This window comes from Cervus elaphus, chromosome 5 (genome assembly GCF_910594005.1).
Source record: "Cervus elaphus chromosome 5, mCerEla1.1, whole genome shotgun sequence".
Taxonomy (NCBI): domain Eukaryota; kingdom Metazoa; phylum Chordata; class Mammalia; order Artiodactyla; family Cervidae; genus Cervus; species Cervus elaphus.
The window spans coordinates 34,904,790-34,932,043 of record NC_057819.1 but is presented as its reverse complement, the minus strand read 5'-3'; the positions used below and the strand labels follow the sequence as shown (position 1 = coordinate 34,932,043).

General features: G+C 34.3%; 1 protein-coding gene across 4 annotated transcripts in view; it reads left to right on the top strand.

The window, feature by feature from the left end:
- Positions 1 to 27,254, top strand: part of FSTL5 (follistatin like 5) — an 864,807-nt gene that overhangs the window by 409,799 nt on the left and 427,754 nt on the right. For all 4 annotated transcript variants that reach the window (XM_043902330.1, XM_043902328.1, XM_043902329.1 and 1 more), the window contains exon 5: positions 22,986 to 23,182. In XM_043902330.1, the coding sequence (XP_043758265.1) occupies positions 22,986 to 23,182 (197 nt within the window). The remainder of the gene's footprint in view (positions 1 to 22,985; positions 23,183 to 27,254) is intronic.

Genomic DNA, 27,254 nt, shown 5'->3' with positions numbered 1-27,254 from the left:
TGTTTAAAGAATAAAAGGCAAAAAAAAAAAAAAAGAATAAAAGGCAAAATGAGAGAAAGAGAGAGAAAACAAATGTGATTCAGATAAAACACTATAAAAGTTTAAAGGGAGAAACAAAAATAGGCCCCAGCTAAGGCTTCTATAATTTTGAGCTTGAAAAAATTGAGAATGCTGGCTAGTTTGCCCCTAAATTGAGCATTAGAAATGGATGACACCTGGAACTCAATTTATCGATAAAAGTGTATTTTTCTTCAGCTCCACTAATTTAACTTAGATTTACAAGTATTGCAATACACACAAATCACACTGAGCCCTGAATGCTCAAGGAATTTTTCTGCTGCATAATCTAGTAGGCCCCTGTGCATTTTGAAGCAACTGAGAGATTATGATCTAGATTGAGCCCCTGAACCAACATCAAAGTTCAGTTTTTCCCCGTGTAGGGACGTAATTTTAATTTATTTTATTTAAACTCTCACCACCTTGGTTGCACACACGGATTACCTGATATATTTTAAAAAACACTGACGCTCAGGTCCCATGACTAAAGAATTAAATCAGAACCTCTGTAAATGAGGTTCAGAAAGCACTTGTTTTAATACTCCTGATTACTGTAATGTGAAAAAAAAGGTGAACAACTGCTGCTTCTGAGATCCTATTTCCTCATTCAAAATAACTGAAAAGCAAGTTTAAGCTGTGCCAACAATACCCTTTGGGGTCTAATTGCCTGTGTGTCTAGCTTTCCTGACCATCCCTGCTAGATAAATCATAGCTCTATCTTATGTTCACCATTCAATACATGACTAAATTCGCCTTGATTGTATTTATCAAAATGACTTCACCTGAAACAACTAAGAGATTATTTCAATAGAAGTACAAGGTCTAGTCCACTTTTTTATGGCAAAAGAGAAAAATCAGTGACTTTCCTATGATGTGTATGATAGAGATGTCTTCCTCCCTTCTGACACTATCCCTTGAATTCGCATAAAATGTTAATTTATCACATCTTATTTGAAATGTTAGAAGATGTCTAAAATTCACACAACAAAAATTGCTACTTTTAAATTTATCAATGAATATAGCTATATCCACAGTTTTTACTCTGATTACAAAAGCTCTATACTTAAATCTTTCTCTTTTTTTTTAAATTAAACTGTAATTGACCTACAATCTTGTGATAATTTCTGATGAACAGAAAAGTGATGCATATATATATATATATATGATAGTGACAGTAAAAGTTGCTCAGTCATGTCTGACTATTTGCAACCCCATGGACTATGCAGTCCATGGAATTCTCTAGGCCAGAATATTGGAGTGGGTAGCCTTTCCTTTCTCCAGGGGATCTTCCCAACCCAGGGATCAAACCCAGGTCTCTCGCATTGGAGACAAATTCTTTATCAAATGAGCCACAAGGGAAGTCCATGTGTGCTAATTTGCTTCAGTTGTGTTTGACTCTGTGCGACCCTATGGACTATAGCCCTATAAGTTCCTCTGTCCATGGCGTTCTTCAGGCAAGAAATTGGAGCAGGTTACCATGCCCTCCTCCAGGGGATGTTCCCAATCCAGGGATCAAACCCTCATCTCTTATGTCTCCTGCATTGGCAGGTGGGTTCTTTACCACTGGTGCTACCTGGGAAGCCTACATACACACACACACACACACACACATAATATATTCATTTTTATATATTTATTTTATATATATATATATATAATTTTTATGTTATTTCCCAGTATGTGTTTGTTACAAGATATTGAATATAACTCCCTGTACAGTATAGTAGGACCTGGTTGCTTATTTATTTTATGTGTATTAGTTCATATCTGCCAATCCCCAAATTCTAATTTATCTGTTCCCAATCCAATTTCCCCGTTGGTAACCAAAAGTTTCTTCTCTATGTCTGTTTGTCTACTTGTTTTGTAAATAATTTCGCTTGTGTCATATTTTAGATTCTACATATAAGTGATATCATAAGTAAGTACGGTTGCTCAGTCGTGTCCGACTCTTTGCGACCCCATGGACTGTAGCCTATCAAGTTCCTCTGTCCATGGAATTTTCCAGGCAAGAGTACTGGAGTGGGTTTCCATTTGCATCTCCAGGGGATCTTCCTGACCCAGGATCAAACCCGGGTCTCCAGAATTGGAGACAGACACTTTACCGTCTGAGCCACCAGGGAAGCCCAAGTGATATACATATATTTAAATCACAAAATCCTTAAAAGAAAACACAGGAATGATGTTAATGAGTTTTATATTGGTATCTGTCTATCTGTGACGTCACTCAGTCGTGTCCGACACTTTGCGACCCCATGGGCTGTAGCCTACCAGGTTCCTCAGTTCATGGAAGTTTCCAGGCAAGAGTACTGGAGTGGGTTGCCATTTCCTTCTCCAGGGGATCTTCCCAACCCAGGGATCGAACCCGGGTCTCCGACACTCCAGGCAGATGCTTTACCGTCTGAGCGACCAGGGAAGCCCATATCTGTCTATACCATACCATTATTGTATAGGTCAGTGGCCCACAAAACACGGCTTGCAGACTACTTTTGTGAATAAATTTTTATTGGAACAAAACCACAGCTGTTCATTCACGAGTGCTTGTGTCTGCTTTTGGGACACTAGTTGCTGTATAACATGGTAACAGAGATGGGATAGCCAGAAAGAGTAACATAATTACTCTGTGGCCGTTTACAGAAAAAGTTTGTCCAAATCTGCTAAAGATTGTCTTTTAATAATCTGTTATTAAAATAACATGTGATTACTAATTCTCTCCAATTGATCTTTGACAATTCCTTGCGATAAACAGAGGAAGAAGAAATTATTTATGAAGTAAATCCATTCCTCAGTGTGATATAATCTCTCTCTTTTCCCTTCTCACATATTTTCTGTTTGTATGTTTTTTTTTTTCTTCTATGTTTTCCAATCTTCCTTGGTCTAGTTAAAAAGCTATACTTCATGGAACTTTTAAATTGATTGTCATCTTTCCACAGTTAACTGTCCAATTTTTCTTTGCTTTCCTAAGACCAAGTCTAGGAAAGATCATTTAAAGATGATTTAAAGGAAAATTAGCATACAATAGAAAATCAGATCACGCCTCACATAACTTTCTATTTAGTTTCTCAACCTGGCAGAATTCCAAAAAGATGGAACTGTATTATAGACTTGGTCCTGACTCAAGTATTGGGTACTAGCCCAAGTCCTGTCTGTTACTTAGGGTGCCAAGGTTAGATAAGAGTGGGCACTCAAAAAAAAAGAGTAGGCATCAGACAGTGGCATAAGAGTAGTGACTCCAGAAAGTTGGTGTGAAGTGTATGCTATGAAGGAGGAAAATGCAAAATATGAAAAGCATCCATTCTTTAACAGAGCTCCTATTGACTAAATAGTGATACCATTTTCTTTGAACTATATTTTTGATTTTCCTACAGTCAGATAGCTATTAATGGTAATATTTTCATAGTACTTTTATCATTATTTTAAATATTATTGGCTGACATCTTTACATAAGATATGAAACACTATGATAAATGATACAACTAATGGTGTAAAAATAGAGATTTTTTTTTTCATGTAAAAGGTCCTTTTTAAAACTTATAATGGAATGGTTAACTTATTCAAAGTAAAATACAAAATGATGCCCAGCCTAAAAGGATACAACAGCTGTTCATGGCACAAAATCACTGGATCAAGTCAGTGAGTGGGGCTGAATCAAGGTTCCACCTCACTTCTTAAGCCAGACACCCCAGGTGGGGTATCTTCACCAGTAAGAGCTTTCTTCTTTCCATGATAGGTTGTACTCACCAGTGTTCTCCCCTTTCCACAAGGGCAACAGTTGCTTGCTAAGTTTTGTATCCAGAGTCATGTCCACTTATGTGAGTGTCTTCTTAATTCACTAGAAGGAGAAGTAAAATCTAAAGGACCCTGTTAGAAATGCACAACAATTTGAAAATTCTTTTGAATACAAGAAATCTAAGTTGTGTGTCTTCAGAAAATAATAGATCTTCTCTTTTTTTTTGGTATTATTTCATTATACCACAATAAAAAAGTGTTATTTTTCTCCTTGGGCTTCCCCGATGGCCCAGTGGTAAAGAATCTGTCTGCCAAAGCAAGAGAAGCAGGTTCCATCCCTGGCTTATGAAAATCCCCTGGAAAAGAAAATGACAACCCACTCCAATATTATTGCCTGGGAAATCCCATGGACAAATGGCTACAGTCCATCAAGTCACAATAGAATCAGACATGACTTAGTGACTAAAACAATTTTCTCCTTGAAAGGATGTTGCAATGAATAAAAATAATAAAAGTACTATCTTTTTAATGTAAACTGGTATACGAAATATAGGAGATTTGCTTTAGAAAGGTCAAGAGTTAATTCGGTTAATGAGTTCTATTTTTTTAAAGCTTATTTTGTGTAGTAACAGAATGGAAAAATTAAAACTGTGTTCTGTAAGTTTGTTATTTATAATACTTTCTTGTTATACTCTTTGTTTAAAATGCAGGAAGTATGTTTAAATCTGCTTCTATGTACTCATTCATCACTTATATCTGAAACAATCAAAAGAACTTTGAGTTTGTATTAGGCCATCTTGTCTTCTAAGAAAAAAGAATTGGCTATTTAGACTGTTAAAGGATGTTTTTTCTTGTTAAATCATTTATTTATATTTATTATTTGACTTTACTGGATTTTAGTTGTGGCATGCGGGATCTTTGATCTCCACTTTGACATTAAAATCTTTTTGTTGCAGCATGTGGGATCTAGTTCCCTGACAAGGGATCAAAATTGGGCCCTCTGCATTGGAAATGTGGAGTCATAGTCACTAGACCACCAGAGAAGCCCCAAGGATAATTTTTCAAAGCAAATGATGACTTTCTTGCAAATATAAATTTAATAGGTGTTAAATATCTAATTAGTTCATTGTTTACGAGGGAACTAGGCAGATTTATAATCAGCTCAAAGTTAGAGCCATATATTTATATAGGCTAAACAACTGTGTAAATGAACTTACAATAGACATTAACCTGGCCTTTTCCATGTAAAGTTAGTCACTAAGTCGTGTCTGACTCTGTGAGCTCATGCCAGGCTCCTGTCTGCAAGGCTCCTCTGTCCATGGAGTTCTCCCGGTAAGAATACTGGAGTGGGTAGCCATTCCCTTCTCCAGGGGATCTTCCAGCCCCAGGGACTGAACTTGAGTCTCTTGCATTGCAGGCAGATTCTTTACCATCTGAGCCACCAGGAAAGTCCCTTTTAGGGGGGATAGAAATCAACTAAATCTCTTCCAGTCAGAATTCATTTGCAAGTTCATAGAGAAGAATTATTTTCCATTGGTATCAGTTGTCTGCAATTTATAAAGTACTAAAATACTTCATAGGCAATGAAAGGCTAAAGTAAAATAATCCAGAAAGTCATTTATAAATTATGAGTATGTTTCCTTTGGAAACACTTAATAATGCCTTTGTTTATTCCAAACTTATTTACCAAACTATAGTAGAATTCAGTATGTGGTCTAAATGACATTCAAATGGCAGAAAGTGAAAACCTTTAGACACAAATTATATAAGCTTGAATAAATATTCATCTTTAAAAAAATTATATAAACTACTCTAATTTTTTAATTATAGAGCCAAGAAGAAATAAATTTAATTGAAGAAAATACTATCTTATTAAAACCATTTTATATTTTGAATTAGTATACACAGGAACATATATAAATATAAGTATATGAACATTAATGTGTTATCTTCAAAGAGAGGATGTTTTTATGTCCACTGCTCATATCAAGTAGTTTAACCAAGAAATTAAATTAGCATGAATTTTAGAGTGTATAGAAAGGCAATATCTTGACTTTTTTTCTTTCTCCAGAAACTAGAACACTGGACATTATCTTAAAATGTTTATTAAGTAATTTAACAACTCACTGATAAAAATGAAATACTTTAAAATGAGAGGAATTGCAATTCATTTTCAACTGAAAGAATGCATGGAAAGGAGAAACACTTAAGTCGTTCTCTTCTGCTATTTACTCATAAGGTGAAAATTAGGAGTTTTATATCTTTGTATTGATTTTTAAAATCTCATACATTTCAATTAATGATTTTTAGGGAAACATATTAAAGGTTCATGCTTTTGGATTGTAGCAAAATTAGCTTAATAAAAGTCAGTTTGATGAAGAACTTTTCCTTCTGTAACATTATCTTGAACTTATCATGTGCTGTGCTGTGCTGCTCAATTGTGTCCGACTCTTTGAAACCCCATGGACTGTAGCCTTCTGTCCCTGGGATTCTTCAGACACGAACACTGGATATTCTTTACCATCTGAGTCAACCGGAAAGCCCAGAAACACTGGAGTGGGTAGCCTATCCCTCCTCCAGGGGATCCTCCCAACTCAGGAGTCAAACTGGGGTCTCCTGAATTGCAGGTGGATTCTTTATCAGCTGAGCTAAAGCCAAATCAAAGAAATATATCTCTACACACACTGTTCTTATTCATATTAATATAATCACAGACTTTGCTTTACTTACACACATTTACCCACACATCTATGCATAGTGCCAGGTTCGATCCCTGGCTTGGGCAGATCCCCTGGAGAAGGGAATGGCTACCCACTCTAGTATTCTTGCCTGGGAAATTCCATGGACAGAGGAGCGTGGCATGCTACGGTCCATGAGGTTGCAAAGAGTCAGATACTACTGTGAGACTAGCACTTTACTTCATGCACATGGGGAAAATCAAGATGTCAGCTGGATTTCATAGAAAATTTTGCATTTCAGAGAAAGGCAATATCCGTATTCTTCCAATTAATTTGCAGCAGTTATGAAATGTAGCAGGACCATATGGTCTTTGCCTCTCCTGTCTTCAGCCTGCCTTTTGCCTGTAGTAAAACTTTAGCCAAAGAATAAGTTTAATCAAAGAAGTGAGAAAATATAGAAGGAAAGAAAAACAGGCAAACAGGAGAAATAATAATAGCTGAGCCATTAAATTAAGTCAAAAACCTTTAGTTCTCCTTTGGGGGCTATAGATAATATTCTGAGCCATAGCTTTTGAGATGTTTTGTAGATACCAAAACTCCTATCAGATGGAAGAATTTAAATATATGCTTATCAGACTACAGCCATCACATAAGCCACAATTCTGAGAATGGGACTTGAAGAAATGGAAACAAACCAACCCTAGGACTAAAGATTAACTGTATTTAAAACAATCAAGATAACAATATGATGCTGATCAGATCACCACATGACCAATTTCAAGATGACTATCAGAACTGATTACTATTTCCACATGTAGCTCTCTCTCTCTCCATCTACAAAAGTGCTTGCCTACTGATTGCCAGTGTTTGGAGAGTCAGCCTTTGGACAAGAGTCCAGCAACACCCCACCCTGCCCCAGTTGATGGCCTCAAAACAAATTTTCCTTTCCACCAACTTTGCCTCTTTATTGCTTTTGATCAGTAAGCAGCTGGACCCCCACCTACAGTTAGTCAATATTTTTCCCTTTGTAAGAAATTGATTTAGCACATAAAGATGTGTGATAAAAATATCATCTTCTCTTCTTCCACCAAACTAGTCAATGCTTTCAGTCTCTTTTTAACTTGTCTGTGTCTTACTATTCCTAAAAAAGTGCCCACAGTCATGTTTTGACCACAATCATCTTTACTTTACCCTTTACAAATGTTCTCCTTTATCATTCAGACTTCAGCTTCCATGCATTTGCCAATGACACAAATCCAATTCATCAAATTGTTCCTTTCTTATGAACTATAGAGCTTTTGAACTATAACTATGGTTCCTTTACTCTCCTTGCTGCTTCTACCAGGCTATGCCACAGTTTTCTCAAACTCATCTCATTTACCCCAACCTTTGAAGTCATAGCTGCTTCCTCCAGTTCTTCTGAGTTACAAGTTCTTTTCTTTCACCTTACCAGTTTTAACAACAGTGAAACTAATTGCCTATATTAAATATTCTGTTTCAAATATCTAGTTTGATTTTATTTTTTGACTGGACTCTGATCAAATAAGTCGATCAATTCTTTGAACCCCTTTAGGTTATGTGCTAAAAATCATACAGTGATCCACTGCTGTGAATTATTTTTAAATTGGTGATTTACTGACAATTTCATTAGATTCTGCCTCAGGTCTGTTTTTTTTTTTTTTTTTCTTTTTAAAGGCAATTATTTATGGAGTGATGGGGAAAAACAGCTTACAAAAGTATTTTTATTCATTCACTAGGACTATTCATTTTCTCAGTTTCTGGGAGGTTATAAAAATATACGTTATCAAGACTGCTAAATGGCTATTAATTATAGCTATAATATAATATAAATATAAAGTTTACCTTACATGAACAAAATTAGATGATGAATTTATGGAAAATGTTTGCCATTTACCTAATTAGGAAGTCATCATATATCTGTGAATCAGATCTGACCTATTTTTATGTGAAACACATGAATATTTTCATTTTGTTGGTGAAAAACTTGCTTCCAAATTTTTTATAATAATAATATCAGGAAATTCTTGGTTTTTTCCAATATTTATAATTTTCTAACATTTTCTAATATTAAAAATCTCCAAGGAACTATAATGAAGAAATAATTTTTTTCTATTTTAAAGTGATTAATTTATTATTTCCTCTAATTTATTTGCCCATGATTTCATAAGCCCAATTTCTACTGTTGACACATACAGTCTATACTTCAAGTAGGAATTTTCCAGTATTAATTATTACATGTCCTCCTATTCACATCCTTTATATCATTTGTCCTCTGTCTTTTATATTTCTTATAAATCTTTGGTCAAGATATTGATGAGCTATCACTAAAGCATGATGAATACCCACAAGAAAGGGAATGGCTTACTTATTTTGTGTGTCTAATATGTGTAAATGAAAATAAAATGTCAAATCACATCATATTTTTATGATACATATAATATTAAGGAATTGAACAGTTAACATTTATAATCTTCCAGAGAACAAAACAATGAGCATTGCATGTAGGCAGTATATGACCAAATGTTCTCAACATACAGTATTTTTAAGTTGATGAAATTACAGGCAAAAATAGGAGTCCACTTTGGAAATATTCTGAAGAATACTTACATAATAGAAAATGGCAGATACACGTCTAGTTAAAGAAGTCTTATGTTTATGATTGAACTATTTAAGCACTGAGTTATCCTTTTCTAGAGAGACACAAATTGGTAGAATCATTTGTGTTTATGTGATGGCTTGGGGATCAGTGAGTGAGAAGGCAATGCTGGCATCCATGACATGAACAATCAAAATGTGTAACAGCAAAGGATTCTCATTGGACAATGTCTCCTGAAGCTCACCAGTGCTTAGAAAAAGTAATTACAACACATAGTGACTACCCCAGCGACATGATTTTTTGTATGTTGCTGCTGCTGCTAAGTTGCTTCAGTTGTGTCCGACTCTGTGCGACCCCATAGACGGCAGCCTACGAGGCTCCCCCTTCCCTGGGATTCTCCAGGCAAGAACACTGGAGTGGGTTGCCATTTCCTTCTCCAATGCATGAAGGTGAAAAGTGAAAGTGAAGACACTCAGTCGTGTCCGACTCTCTGCCACCCCATGGACTGCAGCCTACCAGGCTCCTCCGTCCATGCGATTTTCCAGGCAAGAGTACTGGAGTGGGTTGCCATTGCCTTCTCTGTTTTTATATATTACATTTAGTCAAATAAATTATTGTACTGAGATAGAAAAATCCAATGAAGTGATGTTGCCCTACCTACATAAAGTATAGACAAGAGATCTCCTCCCAAATCCAAGCTCTCTCTCTCTCTCTATATATATATATATATATATACTTTTTAATTTTATATCAGTGGATAGTTGGTTGATTAACAGTGTTATAATTCTTTCAGGTGTTCAGCAAAGTGATTCATTTATACATCTATCTATTTGTCAAATTATTTTCCCACTTATGTTGTCACAAAATATTTAGTAGAGTTCCATGTGATATATAGTAGATCTTTGTTGGTTATCCATTTTAAATACAGTAGTGTGTACATGTCCATCCCAAACCCCCTAACTATCCCTTCCCCACTGGTAACTGTAAGTTTGCTTTAAGTCTGTGGATCTCTTTCTGTTTCATAAGTTCATTTGTATCATTTCTGTTTAGATTCTGCTTGTAAGCAATATCATACAGTATTTGTTTTTTTCTGTCTGAGTTACATCACCCAGGTATGATGAACTCTAAACTGTCCATGCTGCTACAAATGACACTATTTCTTTCTTTTCAATGACTAAGTAATATTCCATTGTATACATGCACTACATTTTTTTTATCCATTCCTCTGTCAGTGGACACAAGTACTTTCCATGTCTTGGCTGTTGTAAACAGTGCTTCAGTGAACATCGGCGTGCATATGTCCTTTTGGACCACGATTTTTATGGCTATGTTCATCAGTGATATTGGTCTGTAGTTTTCTTTCTGGTGATATCTTTGTTGAGTTTTGGTATCAGGGTGATGGTGATCTCACACAATGAACTTGTTTCAGAAAGACAGATGTTAGCTCTTCCCTAAATATATAATAGAATTTGCCTGTGAAGCCACCAGTTCCTGGACTTTTGTTTGTTGAGATTTTTTAATCACAGTTTCAATTTCAGAGCTTGTGATTAGTCAGTTCATATTTTCTATTTCTTCCAGGTTGTCCATTTTATTAGCATACAGTTCCTGGTACTAGTCCCTTATGATTCTTTGTATTTCTGTAGTGTCAGTTCTAACTTTTTTTTTTTTAACTTATTTTTCATTTCTAATTTTATTGATTCGAGTCATCTCCTTTATTTTCTTAATGAGTCTGGCTAAAGATTTATCAATTTTGTTCATATTTTCAAAGAAACAGTTTTTGGTTTCATTAATCATTTATTATTAATTATTATTAATAATTATTAATCATTATTATTTTCTTTGTCTCTATTGCACTTATTTCTGTGCTGATCTTTTGATTTATATCCTTCTACTAACTTTAGCTTTTGTTTTTTCCTCTTTCTCTAGTTTCTTAAGTTGTAAAGTTGGGTTGTTTATTTGAGATTTCTTCTGGTTTCCTGAAGTAAGATTGTATCACTATAAACTTCACTCTTAGAACTGCTTTTGCTGCACCCGATAGCTTTTTGATCACTGTGCTTTCATTTTCACTTTGTCTCTAGGCATTTTTTCATTTCCTCTTGATTTCTTCAGTGATCTGTTGGTTGATTAGTAGAGTATTGTTTAGCCTTCATGTGTTTTTTCCAGTTATTTTTTTCTCAGAGTTGATTTCTAATCTCATAGTGTTGTGGTCAGAAAAAGATGCTTTACATGATGTTGATTCCCTTAAATTTACCAAGGCGCACTTTGTGGCCCAGCATGTAGTCAATCCTAGAGAATCTTAATGTACCATATGTACTTAAGATAACTGTGTATTCTGATGATTTTGGATTCATTGCTCTTTAAACATCAATTAAGTCCATCTCCTTTGATGTATCATTTAAGACCTGTGTTTCCTTATTGATTTTCTTTCTGGATGATCTGTCTATTGATGCCAGTGGAATGTTAAAGTCTCCCACTAATATTATGTTACTGTCAATTTCTCCCATTATGGCTATTAGTATTTGCCTTATATACTGAGGTCCTTCAATGTCAGATGCATATATATATTTACAACTATTATATCTTTCTCTCGGGTTGATCTTGTGCTATAATTTTGATTTTCATAAATTTACTAAGGCTCACTTTGTGAATGTCCTTCTTTGTCTCTTATGACAGTCTTTATGCTAAAGTCTATTTTGCCTGATGTTAGTATTGTTACTCCATCTGTCTTCTAATTTCCATCTCCTCACTTTCAGTCTCTATGTGTTCCTAGGTCTGAAGTCTCTTGTAGATAGCATATATTTTTTATAGTTATATCTTATTTTTGTATCCATTCAGCCAGTTTATGTCTTGATTGAAGGGTTTAATTCATTTACATTTAAGGTGACTATTCAGAGAAGGCAATGGCACCCCACTCCAGTACTCTTGCCTTGAAAATCCCATGGACGGAGGAGCCTGGTAGGCTGCAGTCCATGGGGTGGCTAAGAGTCAGACACGACTGAGCGACTTCACTTTCACTTTTCACTTTCATGCTTTGGAGAAGGAAATGGCAACCCTCTCCAGTATTCTTGCCTGGAGAATCCCAGGGACGGGGGAGCCCGGTAGGCTGCCGTCTATGGGATCACACAGAGTCGGACACGACTGAAGTGACTTAGCAGCAGCAGCAGCAGCAAGGTGACTATTGATATATATGTTTCTATTGATACTTTCTTAGTTGTTTTGGGTTTATTTTTGTAGGTATTTTTCTTCTCATCCTTTTTTGTTCTCTTCTCTTATGGCCTGGTAACCATCTACAGTGTTGTGTTTGGGTTGCTTTGTGTGTAGTGTGGTGTGTGTGTATCTATTGTAGCTTTGGGGTTTGGTGTTCCTATAAGGTTTTGATATATCAATCTATATGTGTACAGTTTTCTCTGGTGGTATTGAATTCTCTTAGCTTTTGCTCATCTGTAAAGCTTTTGATTTCTCCATCAAATCTGAATGGGAGGCTTGCTGGATAGTATACTTGTGGTCATAGGTTCTTCCTTTTATCAGTTTAAATATATAGTGACACTGCCTTCTGGCCTGCAGAATGTCTGCTAAGTAATCAGCTGATAACCTTATAAGGGTTCCCTTGTATGCTATTTGTTATTTTTGCCCTGTTACTTTTAACATTTGTTCTTTCTCTTTAATTTTTATCACTTTGATTACTCTGAGTTGCGATGTGTCCCTCCTTGGGTTTATTCTGCCTGGAGCACTGCAGAGCCTGCAGAGATGCACTTCCTGAACTTGGTTGACTTTTTTCCTTTCCCAAATTAGGGTAGTTTTTAGCTATTATGTATTCAAATATTTTCTCAGGTTCTTTTTCTCTCTTTTATTCTTTTGGTACTCCTATAATGTGAAAGTGAAAGTGAAGTTGCTCAGTCATGTCTGACTCTTTGAGACCCCATGGACTGTAGCCCACCAGGCTCCTCAGTCTATGGAAGTGAAAGCTGGTACAATTAATATTTTCTTAGAAGTCTCTAAGGTTGTCTTCATTTCTTTTTATTCCTTCCCCCCACCCCGTTATTTGGTTCTAAGACAGTGATTTCCACCATTCTGTCTACCAGGTCACTTATCCATTCTACCTCAGTTATTCCATTATTGATTACTTCTAATGTATTTTTTTCTTTTCAATTATTGTATTGCTCATCTTTGTTTGCTTGTTCTTTAGTTCTTCTAGGTCTTTGTTGAACATTTCTTGCATCTTCCTGAAACTTGCCTCCATTCTTTTTCTGAAATCCTGGATCATCTTCATTGTCATTATTCTGTTTTCTTTTTCTAGAAGGTTGCCTATATCTACCTCCTTTAGCTATTTTCTTGGGTTTTTATCTTGTTCCCTCATCTAGGACATAATCCTCTGCCATTTAATTTTGTCTAACTTTCTGTGACTGTGGTTTTCTTTCCATAAGCTACAGGATTGTAGCTTTTCTTGCTTCTGCTATCTGTCCTCTGGTTGGTGAGGTTATCTAAGTGACTTGGGCAAGATTCCTGATAGAAACAATTGATGGGGGGGGGGGTAGATTTGGATCTTATCTCCCTGTTAGGAATGGTCATACTCAGAAAAACTTTAATCCACTTGCCTGCTGATGATTAGAACTGTGTTCCCTCCCTGTTGGTTGTTTGGACTGAGGCAACCCAGTATGGGAGGGTATAGGTTGTATGATGCAGCTAATGGTAGCCTTCGGAAGGGCTCACACCAATGAGTACTTCCCAGAACTGCTGCTGCCAGAGTCTTTGCCCCATGTTGAGTCCCAGGCATACCCTCTCCTCTGCAGGATACCCTCATACACCTGCAGGTAGGGCTGACCCACTTATTTTTGGGGTCACTGCTCTTTTCCCCTGGGTCTTGGTGTACACAAGACTTGGGGCTCAGAGCCTTCACTGCAGTGGGACAACTTCTGTGGTATAATTGCTTCCCAGGTTGTGGGTTGCCCATCCAGCAGGTGTGGAATTTGACTCTATCATCTTTGTGGCCTTTCTACCATCTTATGGCTTCTCCTTCCTGGGGAGTGTAGGGTATCTTTTTTGGTAGGTTATAACATTTATCCATCAGTGGTTGTTCAACAGTTAGTTTTAATTCTTGTGCTCTCGCAAGAAGGGATAAGCACACGTCTTTCTACTCTGTCATCTTGAGCTAATCTTGGGCATAAAGTGTTACATACTCTCTTCAATATTAAGCCTGCATGAAAATATCTATCATAACAACAAATAGCAACATCAATACTATAAATGTTACTATTGTAATGTTTAGTGTAGAGTGGCATTTGAATATTTACCATTCATTAGAATTAGATGCATTTTGGAAATATTATTTCTTTATGCTAAATTTAAGAAGATAAAGACAGCCAGGGGTTGATGCCCAGTCATGACTATTATCTTTTCTTTCCTTGATGGAAAAAAAATGAATAGGCTACATAGAAAATATATAAGCTAGAAACCACAGAAGAAATTCTATTTTTAATATCACTTTTGAATTTTTCTGTGATAAATGAGCAAAGAGTAACATATTTTAGGAGACAAGACATATGAACTCTTGACTAAATAAGATATTCAGTGACCACAAAAAGACATGTGACTATGCTAGTAACTTGGAACTTTTAACACCAAACTATGAACTTCATGAACTCAACTTCAAACTTTAATGTATATAAATTTAGCATTAAACTTGATTCTTAAAGAAGAATATTATTTCCCTATAAGAGTAAATTTCTGAATTTGCTCCAGATGAAGGTGCTATGCTCAATGACTTCTTGATCTGCATTTTCTATCTAGAAATATTACAGTGTTTCTCTATCATTGTGATTTGCCTGGTAATTATATCACCATTTGATTTACATTTTTGAAGTTATTTTATTAGGTGCTTATAAGAATCTTAATGTTTAGACAGGTTTGGGTAGTCATTTCTGTCACTGTCATGTAACATCCCTAAAGATTGTTGGGGAAATTAAAAATCTTACCAACAAAGACCTCTCTGCCTCAATACAGAAGAGAGAAAACATGATTTATTACTGAAATGCATATCAGAATATATGTATGCAGGCAGTCATCAGAAGATTGTAAATTCTTGACAGAATTTCACATGAATTTGTAGAATAACATAAACATAATAATTAAAACAACTATTTTCTTAAGACACAAATAGCTGTATCTTGTGCATCCTCTGTACCTCATGAGGTAAGTCTGAGTTAATTTCTAAATGATGAGCTTACAATTCTAGAGTCAGAAGTTTCTACATCTTTCATGTAAAGTCAAATGTAAAGCCTGTCATTGGGCTTATTATTAATATGTTTCAAGGAGATGGTATAGTCTTTGTACTTACTTCACATGATCATTTTAAAGATTAAATGAGTTATCTGTAAAGTACTTATACAGTGCCAGCACATGATAATTCCTGTGTAAATACTGGATTAAAATCATTATATCCTTGTGGCTTCACAGATATGAATAGTTTATCTTCTATAAGATCAATATGAACAATAAAATTTTCATTGAAAACCACGTATTAGAGTGCTATGATTATTTAGTGTTCAGAAGTACTAGCAGTCCTACTCCTAGTGGAGTTAGATGAATCTTAGTTTTGACTCTGACCCAGTGATAAATTTACTTTCTTGTAATGGTTAAATTTTTAAATAATTTTTATCAAATTCTTTAAAAGTTAAAGAATATGTTTTATATATATTTACTCCTAGAAATAGTATGAATCTGTGTAATATAAATCAAAATTAAAAGCCTGTAGTAAATACAGCATACAACAAGAACTGTAGGAACAATGTGGTATAATATTTAAGGCAATATACACTACAATTTCAACAGAAATTAGTAAAGTGTAAAAAAAAATGAAAGGTCTTATTACATAGTGTGTACAAACTATTTTTCCAGAGGTTTCCAGAAAACAGCTATAGGTTTCCTATAGCTAATTAGGAAATAATTTCACAAACTATTTGACAGCATTACCTATCATACATTCTGTAGGAAATATGCCTTTTCATATGAAGCAAATTATATTTTCTTGGTTTTGACTATAGAGTTAATGGCTTAAAAGACTTTTCATTAAACATTAAAATCATATATTTGAACAATTATAATTAATATTGTAAATTGTATTTACTTCACTAAGATAAATTTACATTTTTCACTTAAGTTCCCAAACATCCTAGATAATCATCACCATTGTGTTACACTCTGTATTATTTTGTTGTATTTTCTGTCAGCATTCTCTGCATTTTTACTTTGTGTGATTGTGTTTATGAGGATGATGAGAGAAAGTGGGGATCAGTTCAGTTCAGTTCAGTCGCTCAGTCATGTCCAACTCTTTGTAACACCATGAATCGCAGCTTAAGTGGGGATAGTAGCAGCTAAATTGCCTACTTGCTCCAAAGTGTGTCCCATTTAATGAATATAATTGAAAACAGAGTCTAGGATACCTAATCTCATCCCTCAAAGTCATTTTAATTAATATTCTTTCAGGGTAAAGAGAGCAAAGTGACTTGGTTACTACAGCACCATTACTGAAATTCTAATATATGTTAACTTTTGCCAAGCTGGAAAATCAAACCCCATTTTAAAACTGCTGCATGAAATGTATTAGATGTAGACAGTTGACAATGACAACATGGCCTATAATTGACAAAAGTTACATCATAAAGAACAATGTGATTGGAGAATGAATATTTAACTCACCATACTTTCCTTTTATTTCTAATAATATTAATTCCCAAAATTAATCAGTAAGAATATCAATTAATTAATTATGTTTCTAATCATTTCTATTTAACAAATCAATGGTATTTAAGGAGATATAAATTAAGTCAAATCATATTGTGTCTGTGTAGAGAGCAGGGGAAAGGCAATGGGACTAATGTCTCGTAAAATATAGTCTGTCATTCACTTAAGATTCCCTGTGAAACAGTGAGATGCCACCACACTCCGATCAGAATGATGAGGTCCAAAACACTCACAGCACCTCCTGTCGGTGAAGGTGCGGAGCAAAAGGAGCTCTCATGCGTTGCTGATGAGAATGCAAAATGGTATAAGCTACTTTGGAAAAAAATTGTGGCAATTTTCTTTCTTTCTTTTTTTTTAAAACAAACTAATCAAAATCTTACATACAGTTCAGTAATCATGCTCCTTTCAAATCAAGGATTTGAAAACTTAACTCTACCCAGATACTTAGACAAAGATGTTTACAGCAGTTTTATTCAAAATTACCAAAACTTGAAAGTAACAAGATGTCCTTCAGTAAGTAAATGAATAAATATACTGTGGTACATCTAGACAGTGTATTTAGTGATTAAAAAAAGAGAGAGAGAGAGAGAGCTAGCCATGACAGAGGAACCTTAAATGTATTTGCTTCTCAGAAGCCAGTCTGAGAAGGCTACATATTGAATTGGGCTAGAGTTAGGGTTATATATGATTCCAACTATATGATAGTCTGAAAAAGGTAGAACTTTTGAAATAATTATAAAGGTCAGTGTTTGTCAGAGGTTAAGGAGGACGGAGAGATGAACAGGCTGAGCAAAGAGGCTGTTTAAGGCAGGGAAACTATTCTGTGTGATATGTATGCACACATGTCATTACACGTTTGTCAAAACCATGGAATATATAACACAAGTACCCTATGTACTTAATGAACTCTAATATAAACTATGGGCTTTTTTGGGTTAAAGATACATCACTATATTGTCATTTCCCCCCTGCCTGTGGGAATGTTGATAGTGACAGAGTCTGCACATGTAGAGGACCAGAGGGTATACAGACAAATCTGTACTCTCTGCTCAATTTTTTCTTGAATATGAAACTGCTCTGAAAAAGAGAGTAGATTGTTTTTAAAAATTCCTTAGCTATGAGAAAATCCTGGCCCTTTACATGTACAAAGTTGTGAAGTGGTATATATATGTGTATTTGCATTAGTAAATTTCCAGAATTAGATTAGCATTTGAAGCATAGTAGTTTTATATTAATCTTATGTGTAACTGTAAACATGTTAGATAAGGACATTTCAGTAAAGTGTATGTGATACAAAACAATTTACACCCTTATTTTTCCACATTTTAGTAGAAGCTCCCTTTAGGTTAAAGGTTGTTTTTTCTATTATTTTTATTTTTTAATTTTGTTCAGACTACTTTTAACCAAGATAATTTTAATTCCATCAAATACAGTTTAACAATTTACAATTCATTTAAGTATAATAGTTTTCCATGTTAAATTTGTTCACAGCTGCATATTAAATCACCATACTAAAGTTTTGGTACCTTCCTTATGTCATAAATGCAAACTATTTTTCTGAGAAATATTTTATATAAATTTAAATATGTTTACATATTAAAAAGCTTTAAAAGTTTCTATTAGTGATTATTTAATAGATTGAGGAAACTACATTTCCAATATGCAAACTAATACATGAGTAGAATTGATACTATAATAGAATATTTAATATCTTCTTTAATTTCTAAGATTTCAACTTTAATTAAAATTAATCAATTTCAAACTAGAAATGCTAAAAAGAGGCAAGCTATATTATATACTTAGATTTCAATATTTTTATGTTGAAAGCAATTAGTATGTTTTACTGATGGATGGGGAGGAAGGATAAAAGGGTAACTTCAAAGAGTTAAGAACAAATTATAACTTTTGAAAAACTAGCATTAAGCCTAATTGGTAGAATCTGTAATTTTGAGCACTTATCATGTACTCAAAACTGATGACTACTATCAGATATATAAAATATGACTATCCTTGGTTCCATAGGTCATGGAGAAGCACTGCCAATACCCAGGTGAACCCATTTGAAAGTGGGAGAGTCAGAGAGAGAAAGACAAATATCATGTAATATAGCTTATATGTGGAATCTAAAATAAATGGTATAAAGGAACCTATTTATAAAGCATAGAGTCACAGATGTAGGAAAAAAAAAATTTATGGCTACTAAGAGGAAAGTGGGGGAAGGGTAAATTGTAAGATTGGGATTGATGTATACACACTATTTATATAATGGATAACCAATTAGGATCTATTGTGTAGCATAGGAAACTACTCAATACTCAGTAATGGCTTACATGGGAAAATAATCTAAGAAAAGAATGGATTATGTATACAAAAAAATTGATTTGCTTTGCTTTACAGCAGATGCTATTAATAATACAACATTGTAAAACAACTACACTCCAATAATTAACTTACAAATTAACTTACAAAAAATCAAAGCATGTGAGAACTTGTGCACATAATGATAATATAGGATTAATATGTATGTTTGGGGCATGTAGTGTTATCAATGATGCTTTTGTTCACAAAATAATTTAGTTGGAGTAAAATTATGAATCTATTGTTTAAATGAGAAAAGAGGGGGAGAAAAAGAGATTCCACCTCCTTCTATGCCCCACAAGGCCAGATGGATTTTAAAGGCCCTAGAATGACTCAGTCCAGAGTCAGCACAGCCCTGGCATCACTGCGTTCACAGGAAGGAAGATGGTGGATAGGCACCACCAGTTGGGGACCTCATTCATCTTGTCCTCAGTGTCTAGAACAGGGACAGCAGAGGAGATCTCTTACTGGTCTCTGGGAGCAGAAAGTAACTCCAGAAGAGCATTTCTTTTCCTTCACTATACCAACCTAACCCCACTGGTTGATTAAGTATTGAGAAATGACTCTTACCAAAACAAAGAAATCAACGAGCTGGCTTCCTTCCTGAAGTTATTCTTGAATGAGGCCATGGTATGTTAATATACATTGATGTTTGTCTCTAAATAACTTGTGTTTCATTAATAATGCTACTTCTTTTTTTCTCACTGATACTCATTAAAAAAAGTGGTAAAGATTTAATACCCAAAGTCCCTGATGCTGGGAAAGATTCAGGGCAGAAGGAGAAGAGGGTGTTAGAGGATGACATGGCTGGAGAGCATCGCTGATGCAATGGACATGAACTTGGCAAACTTTGGCAGATGGTGAGGGACAGGGAGGTCTGGCTTGCTGCAGTCCATGGGGTCGTAAAGACTTGGACATGACTGGGTGATTGAAAACAAACATTTGATATTTTCAAATCATTATTTTGCTTTTACTCCTTTTAGCCTATTATAATAGAAATTTTCCACTTATTCATTAAAATGGGGAATACGTGTAAATCTATGGCTGATTCATATCAATGTATGACAAAACCCACTGAAATGTTGTGAAGTAATTAGCCTCCAACTAATAAAAAATAAATAAATAAATAAAAAATAAAAAAATAAAGTTACAAGCTATCTCCAAGTTAAGTAATCTAATGGGCATGTTTTATTCCCTTTTTTTTTTAAACTCTGAAATGTTTAGCATTTCATCACATCCTTTCTTGAAAAGCCCTTTTCCCTTTTTCTTCTTCTTCAGTACTTTCTTATAGTTTTCCTGCTATTTCTCAGGTACTCCTTTTTTTTTTCTCTCTCTCTCTCTCCCTTTGAAAGTTCTTTTTTTCTCTACCTGTAATTTAAGCAGTAATTTTGCCTGAAGTTTATTGTTATATTTGCCTTTCAGTTTTCAAATAATCCTTTGACAATTTTGCTGAAACCATGTATAAGTTCATTTTAAAACTCAGTTCTGAAGACATGGGTTTGACCCCTGGTTCAGGAAGATCTTCTCAGAAGAGAATGGCAACCCACTCCAGTATTTTTGCCTGGAGAATCTCATGGACAGAGGAGCCCAGTGGGCTACAGTCCATGGGGTCACAACAAGTCGGACATGACTAAGCGACTAACACTTTCATTTTCCATTGTACATTTTAGTGGAATATGAATGCCTTAATTGTAATGCTTTTATTTTTGTTAGCTTTGGATTGTCAGCAAACAACTTAAACCCTGGGCTTACTGGGGAATTTACAATTTGGGAAATGAAAGCATTCATGAAGAACATGATGATTGTATTCCTTGATTTGGTCAAAATTAGAGTGTAACAACCCCAAATTGCATCTCAATAGCAACTAAACAACAACAACAAAACCCCAAATTTCAGATATTAACTAAAACGTGTTCAGCATTTAAATTCTATTTCCCATGTTCTCATCTGTCTATAACAATGGACCCAGGGGAGATTCCCCAAACTCCATTCTTCTTCCCATCAGTTAAATGAAATGATAGGAAGGTCCACGGTCAAATACAGAAATCCAGGGAGGGCTTTGGAATGGTTTATTCTCCTTTTCCCTTCTTTGATCAGTTTCTCCCTCTTCCTGACACACACACGGGCACGTATATTTGAAGGCTTCTCTTAGGCAGCTTTCACAGACACCAAAATTGCTACCTGTCCCTCTGTACTTGATTACTTTTCTCTTTTGTCAGAGATTTCTGTGCTTTTATGAAAACTATTCTAATTATTATTCTTTACTGAGACTAGAATGATGCAAAATTGACTTAATCTGTGGCACAAAGTTTACATCTTGCTATAGAAAATAAGTTATTGACAGGATTGTTAAACACTAAAATTGCTGAACAACAGAAGTCATTTCAATGTCTTTGAAAAACAAGATCTCATCTCTCTGAAAGATTGTTTTCCATCTTGTTTGGGAAGAGAATGAGAATTCAAATATTGCTTTTTAACCCTATGCTTCTCAGATATATATTTTTAAATCTTTAGAAATCTTTAAAATTGTGGATTCTGCCACAGCCTAATTGTCAAAATGAACCACAATTATAAAGTTAGGTTTTTTCCTTTAAAGATATGTTGTAAAAGTTCTTAGCTAATATAATACCTGCTTTTTCATTTATAAATTACATTATATACAGCATTTTCTGTCTATATTTTATATCACATTTATTATCAACATACACTCATTTCAATGTGTTATTTATGAAGACATCAGCATGCATATTTCTGTAAGAAAAATTCTTGTGAAATAATTAGGTCAAGAGAGTAGAGTGTGTGCATGAGTGCTGTCATTTCCGTTGTGTTCAACTCTTTGTGACCCTATGGACCATGGCTTGCCAGGCTCTTCCGACCATGGGATCTTCCCAACTAAGGGATCAAACCTGTGTCTCTTATGTCTCCAGCATTGGTAGGCAGGTTCTTTACCACTAATATCACCTGGGAAGCTCAAGATAGAGTAATTGTAGTTATTTTTGAAAATATAAGCCAACAACGACTTTCTTTGAATGTGAAGTCCCCAGTATTCAGGCTATTTTTTGGAAGATATTGAATTCTGTAATGCATTATTACTTCAATAAGCTCATACTTTAGTTGTGGAAATGATAGTTGCAAGGTTAAAACTTCAAGATACAAAATGCAAACATAGATCATATTACTCACCAAGTGCTCTTACAAGAGAGATAGATAAATATCAGAAAAATAGACTTTCAGAAGAAAGCAAATATGAGTTTAGCATGATTTTAAAAAAATTGTAAATAAATACACACAAAATTCTTCAAAATAAATCTAAATGTAAAAAAGATGCATTTCCAATTAGAAACTTGCTGTACTAGTTTGGAACTGGACATACATGAGTTTAAGTTCAAAATTCAACACAATCTAAGCTTACCCTTGGGTAAGTCATTTCCTCTCCCTAAACCTCATGTTCAAAATCTCTGAAATTATCACTATAATCATGTGTAATGAGGAGTTAAACTAAGATGATGTATTTAAGCCTTGGAACCAATTTAAGTTGTCTCTTTTTCTGTGTCCATTATAGAAGCGATGACTTTGGCATTGAGAAAACACATAGTACATACTGTGCTTTTAGATTTGATAGCAATTAAAATTTTTATCCTCTCATGTTAATAGTCCATTCTTTTCTCCTTGTGTAGTATGCTAAGTAGAAGCATAAATATTATATACAAAATATGTTATCTGCTAGATATCAACTTTGAGCATTAATAAAATAAATGATTCCCTTTTAATAATATTGCTTTGAAAATAACTTAGTTCTTTTGTTACAGGAGATAACTGCAAGGCCATTGAATACAGCAAGATGAAAAGTATGCTTTTAGATTTACAAAATCAAAAATACATTACACAAGACAATGAAAACCCTAATGGTGATGACGTATTTCGGAAGAAGTTGCTGGTGGATCAAATGTTTAAATATTTTGATGCCGACAGTAATGGACTTGTAGATATTAATGAACTAACTCAGGTATGATTAATGATTAACAAGCTTATTTAAGTATAACATATTCAATATATTTACATTTGTGTGAGTTTTTACTATATTGACAAAAATATATTTAATTCATATTGTTTGACTGTAGGCATAAAATATTTTAAGAGAAATATTTGACTACTTTATCAGCAGTATGAATTTCAAGTAACAAATGTAATTTGTTAATTTCAAGTAACATCATACAAGATCCTTATATGACGTTACACAATTTAAAAGAGGCATCTACTTTTGACAGGTTTCTATTCTTTAATTGCCGTAAGGAATTGCCAGTTCTCTATCTTATAGAATTTATAAAATATCACCAGACATGTTCTGCAGCTTTTGTAATTTTCTTAATTTTCTTATGGAAGCTTGCTTATCTAATATTCAAGGACATTATTGAAAAACAATTGAATACATCTATAACATAATGTAAATAAATGATTTAAGAAAGTATTAAATTATTGATCTATTTAGTACTTTTTCAATAATCAAAGATCAACTATATTAAATCTAGTTTTAATATTATGTCTATATTATTAAACTGCATGTCTTTGAAAATTGTCACCAAAATGGTTCATACATAAAATTTGTTAAGTGAATATTTTAATACACAAAATTTTTTTATGAGAACAGTCATATGTATGAAAAAATGGAAATATTTTTATGTGTGTGTTACTGAGACTGATAAACTACTCTGAAAGAAAGTGAAATACCCACATTTAAGAACCTAAACTAGTTGTTGGTAATGGTGGAAATGTAAAATAAGGAACAAAAAAACATATTTGCTGTAAATATACGTATAGGTTATTAGGGATAAAGGGAGAGAAGCCTATCCAGGATGACTAGGAAATTGGTACTAGCTCTGAGGAATGCTGCTGACTGCCTGATAATTCGTGTTGTGGATCTTAGGTAGATTTTGCTTCTGTGCTTAACAGTGAAAATAATTTAAAAAAAAATTCAATTGTCTATTTCCACAAATATGCCAATCATATTTCATACTTAATTTAATGGCTGATTTTAAAAAAATCAACAATGTGGAATATCAGTTTTATTTTGCAAGCATTCAAGCTTTGGGATAGTGTAACTTAGAGGCGTCATTATCAAAGTGACGTTCTGAGCCAATTGACTTGTCTATTTCAGTTAATTAAAATATATATCATTTTCATTGTCTTCTTTAATCCAGCTTGTATATATAGAACAGTTATAAGTCCTAGGTACTGGAATTCAAGGAATGAAACTGAAATTTTAGGGTAAAGTTAATAAACTTTCAATTCAGATATCTATTTTGGTATATAACTCATAATGTGTTTTTCACAAATGAAATTCTTTAGAACTTTAAATTTCTGGTAATAATCAGAGATGACTAAGCAGTTCAATTAAATGAATTATAACTAAAGCATGTCACCTTGATCTCTGTGTGCCTGATATAGTCAAATATAGTGTTTTTGGTTTTGCATCTTACTTTTTTATTTTATAATATTTTTACTCTCTATTAACATGCGTGCACTACTGTAACCACTGGTTGGATATGACACATACTTTGACCAAATCTAGCTATTATAAGATCCACATCTGAGTCCAAAGGGAAAAACTAATCATCACTGGAAAATGGTATTGAAAGCACTCACTTGTAGTTAAGTTTCTACTACATCCACATTTATATTAACTTCCTAAAGAAGCAGTAACAAAGTACAGCAAATTTTGTGGCTCAGACAACCTCTCTTTCAGTTCTGGAAGCTCAGTATCTAAGATTGAGGTGTTGACAAGGCCATGCTCCCTTAGAAGAGAAGCTTCTTGGAGGAGTCTTTTCTTCCCTTCTTTGGCTTCAGGTAGCACCAGGTATTCCTTGGCTTGTAGTGCATCACTCGAGTCTCTGCCTCTAGAGTCACAAAGCTATTCTCTGTGTACTATCTTCATGTCATCTTGTCTCTTCTTCAAAGGATACCAGTCAAATTGGATTAAGGGTCCTCCCTGCTCCAGCGGGACTTCATCTAACATCATCTAATTACATGAAAATTGCTCTATTTCCAAAAAAACTTTACATTCTGGTGTCCTCAGGTTAAGGCTTTAACATATCTTTGGAGAGGGCACATACCAATCCATAATAAAGTCATCTGGTACAGAGTTTAGTTTTTTTTGTTATTATTATTATTTTGATTCAGACTTCATTTACATCTGAAAAGTGTCCTCCCAATTCATCTGAAAGTTGTCATACAGAAATGATCTTTAGAATCCCACTTACACATTGATCAAACATGAGGTACTCACAAAGAAGGATCCGGGAAGGTAATATTTACTGACTCCTCTGCACACATCCCACATAAGTCAGTCTTTCCTTCAGCTTTATAGAGTGGAAATGGTATCATCTCATCCATCAGCAATCAACTAACAGCCACTGTGGAAAGGATATAACACATTTCTAGCTAGTTATAGCACAAACACTGTTTTTGACTTGCCTCTTTAGGTTACAGGTGCTTTAGAAGAACTTGTATTCCAAATATTATAATGTGAAAGTCAATGATATATATGACTTTAAAAATCAACTTGGAAACATGTAACATCATCATTTAATATCAAGTTTCAAAAAGATTTAAATTAATGGAGTAAAAAGGGAAAGAATCTTAATGGCTCTATTAATAATTTAAAAACTATGTTTAATAGATATGTAACATATAACTCTAAGACACTGCAAGTAAAAATTAAAGAACATGATTTGACTTTGAGGTTTTATAAATGCAGCATTGATGCTTGCTGCACATGTTCTGTTCTTACTCCAAATAATGAATATATATATTCTAAAGCTTCTCTTGGGTTTCCCTGGTAGCTCAGATGGTAAAGAATCTGCTTACAATGCAGGAGGCCCAGGTTCAATCCCTGGGCCAGGAAGATCCCCTGGAGAAGAAAATGGCAACCGAGTCCAATATTGTTGACTGGGAAATCCCATGGACAGAGGCAGCTGGCAGGCTACTGTCCCATGGGTTCTCAAAGAGTCAGGCTTGACTGAGTGACTTCCACCACCAGAAAGCTTATCTTGCAGGAGATTAGAAACTAATTTCATTTGAGAGAAGATAATAAAAAACAATAGCTGAAGGGGGTGAGACCCATAAAATCACAGGAACTTGTAATAATAAGAAAGTACTTGCTAGTGTCAGATGACAAGGTATAAACCTAGATCTCATTTGATCCAACTCTTCACCACTCTAGCTTAACATGAATACCTGTTACCACATACTTAGTATCTGAGTCTGGTTTTTGTAGATTGAAAATATCCAACTATAAATTTAAATTTATCAAAATTGAAACTTTATACTTTCAAAAGAATCATGTTTTAAGAAGTTGATAAAAATTGATGTGAGAACACAGATAGATTTGTCCTTAACAATTTATGGTCTGGAAGAGTTAAAACAGGTAATAACGGAAGTCAGTAAATGTTATGATGGGATATTCACTTAAAAGATCATAGGAGGATATTTTAAGTAGCAAAAGAGTGCATGTCCTGTACTGATGAAGTCCTAGGATTTCTTTAAAAAATTATCATTTTTATGATCATAGTATAGTGACTAAGAACTTTAATTATAGATATGGGGATCAAATTTCATCTCCTCTGCTTGACACCATGCAGTCTTTGGCAAGTGACTCAAGCTCTCTGTGTCCCAATTGCCTTGTCTACATATTGGGAAAGATAATAATACACAATATGTAAATTGAATGTGATATTAATATTATTTTGGAAATGTAGCCTTCTAAGAATCATAACTCATGCAATAGAAACAACATGATGAAATTATTAGTTATAATTATATTTCAAATCCAACTTTCCTGTGGATATGGTGGATGATAATGGAAATAAAGAGGGCACACATGCTTGAGTTAGTGGATGAACAACTGATCAATATTTCCATCCAGGTCATTCTGTGCATTTTAAATGTTTACAATTTCCTGATAGGTGAGAACAAATCAGCCATTGTAACCCAAAAATCTATATCCACATTATTAAATATACAAACATTTTAATGCCAACTTTTACAATCAAAAATGTTTTTTGAAAGGGAATAAAAATAAT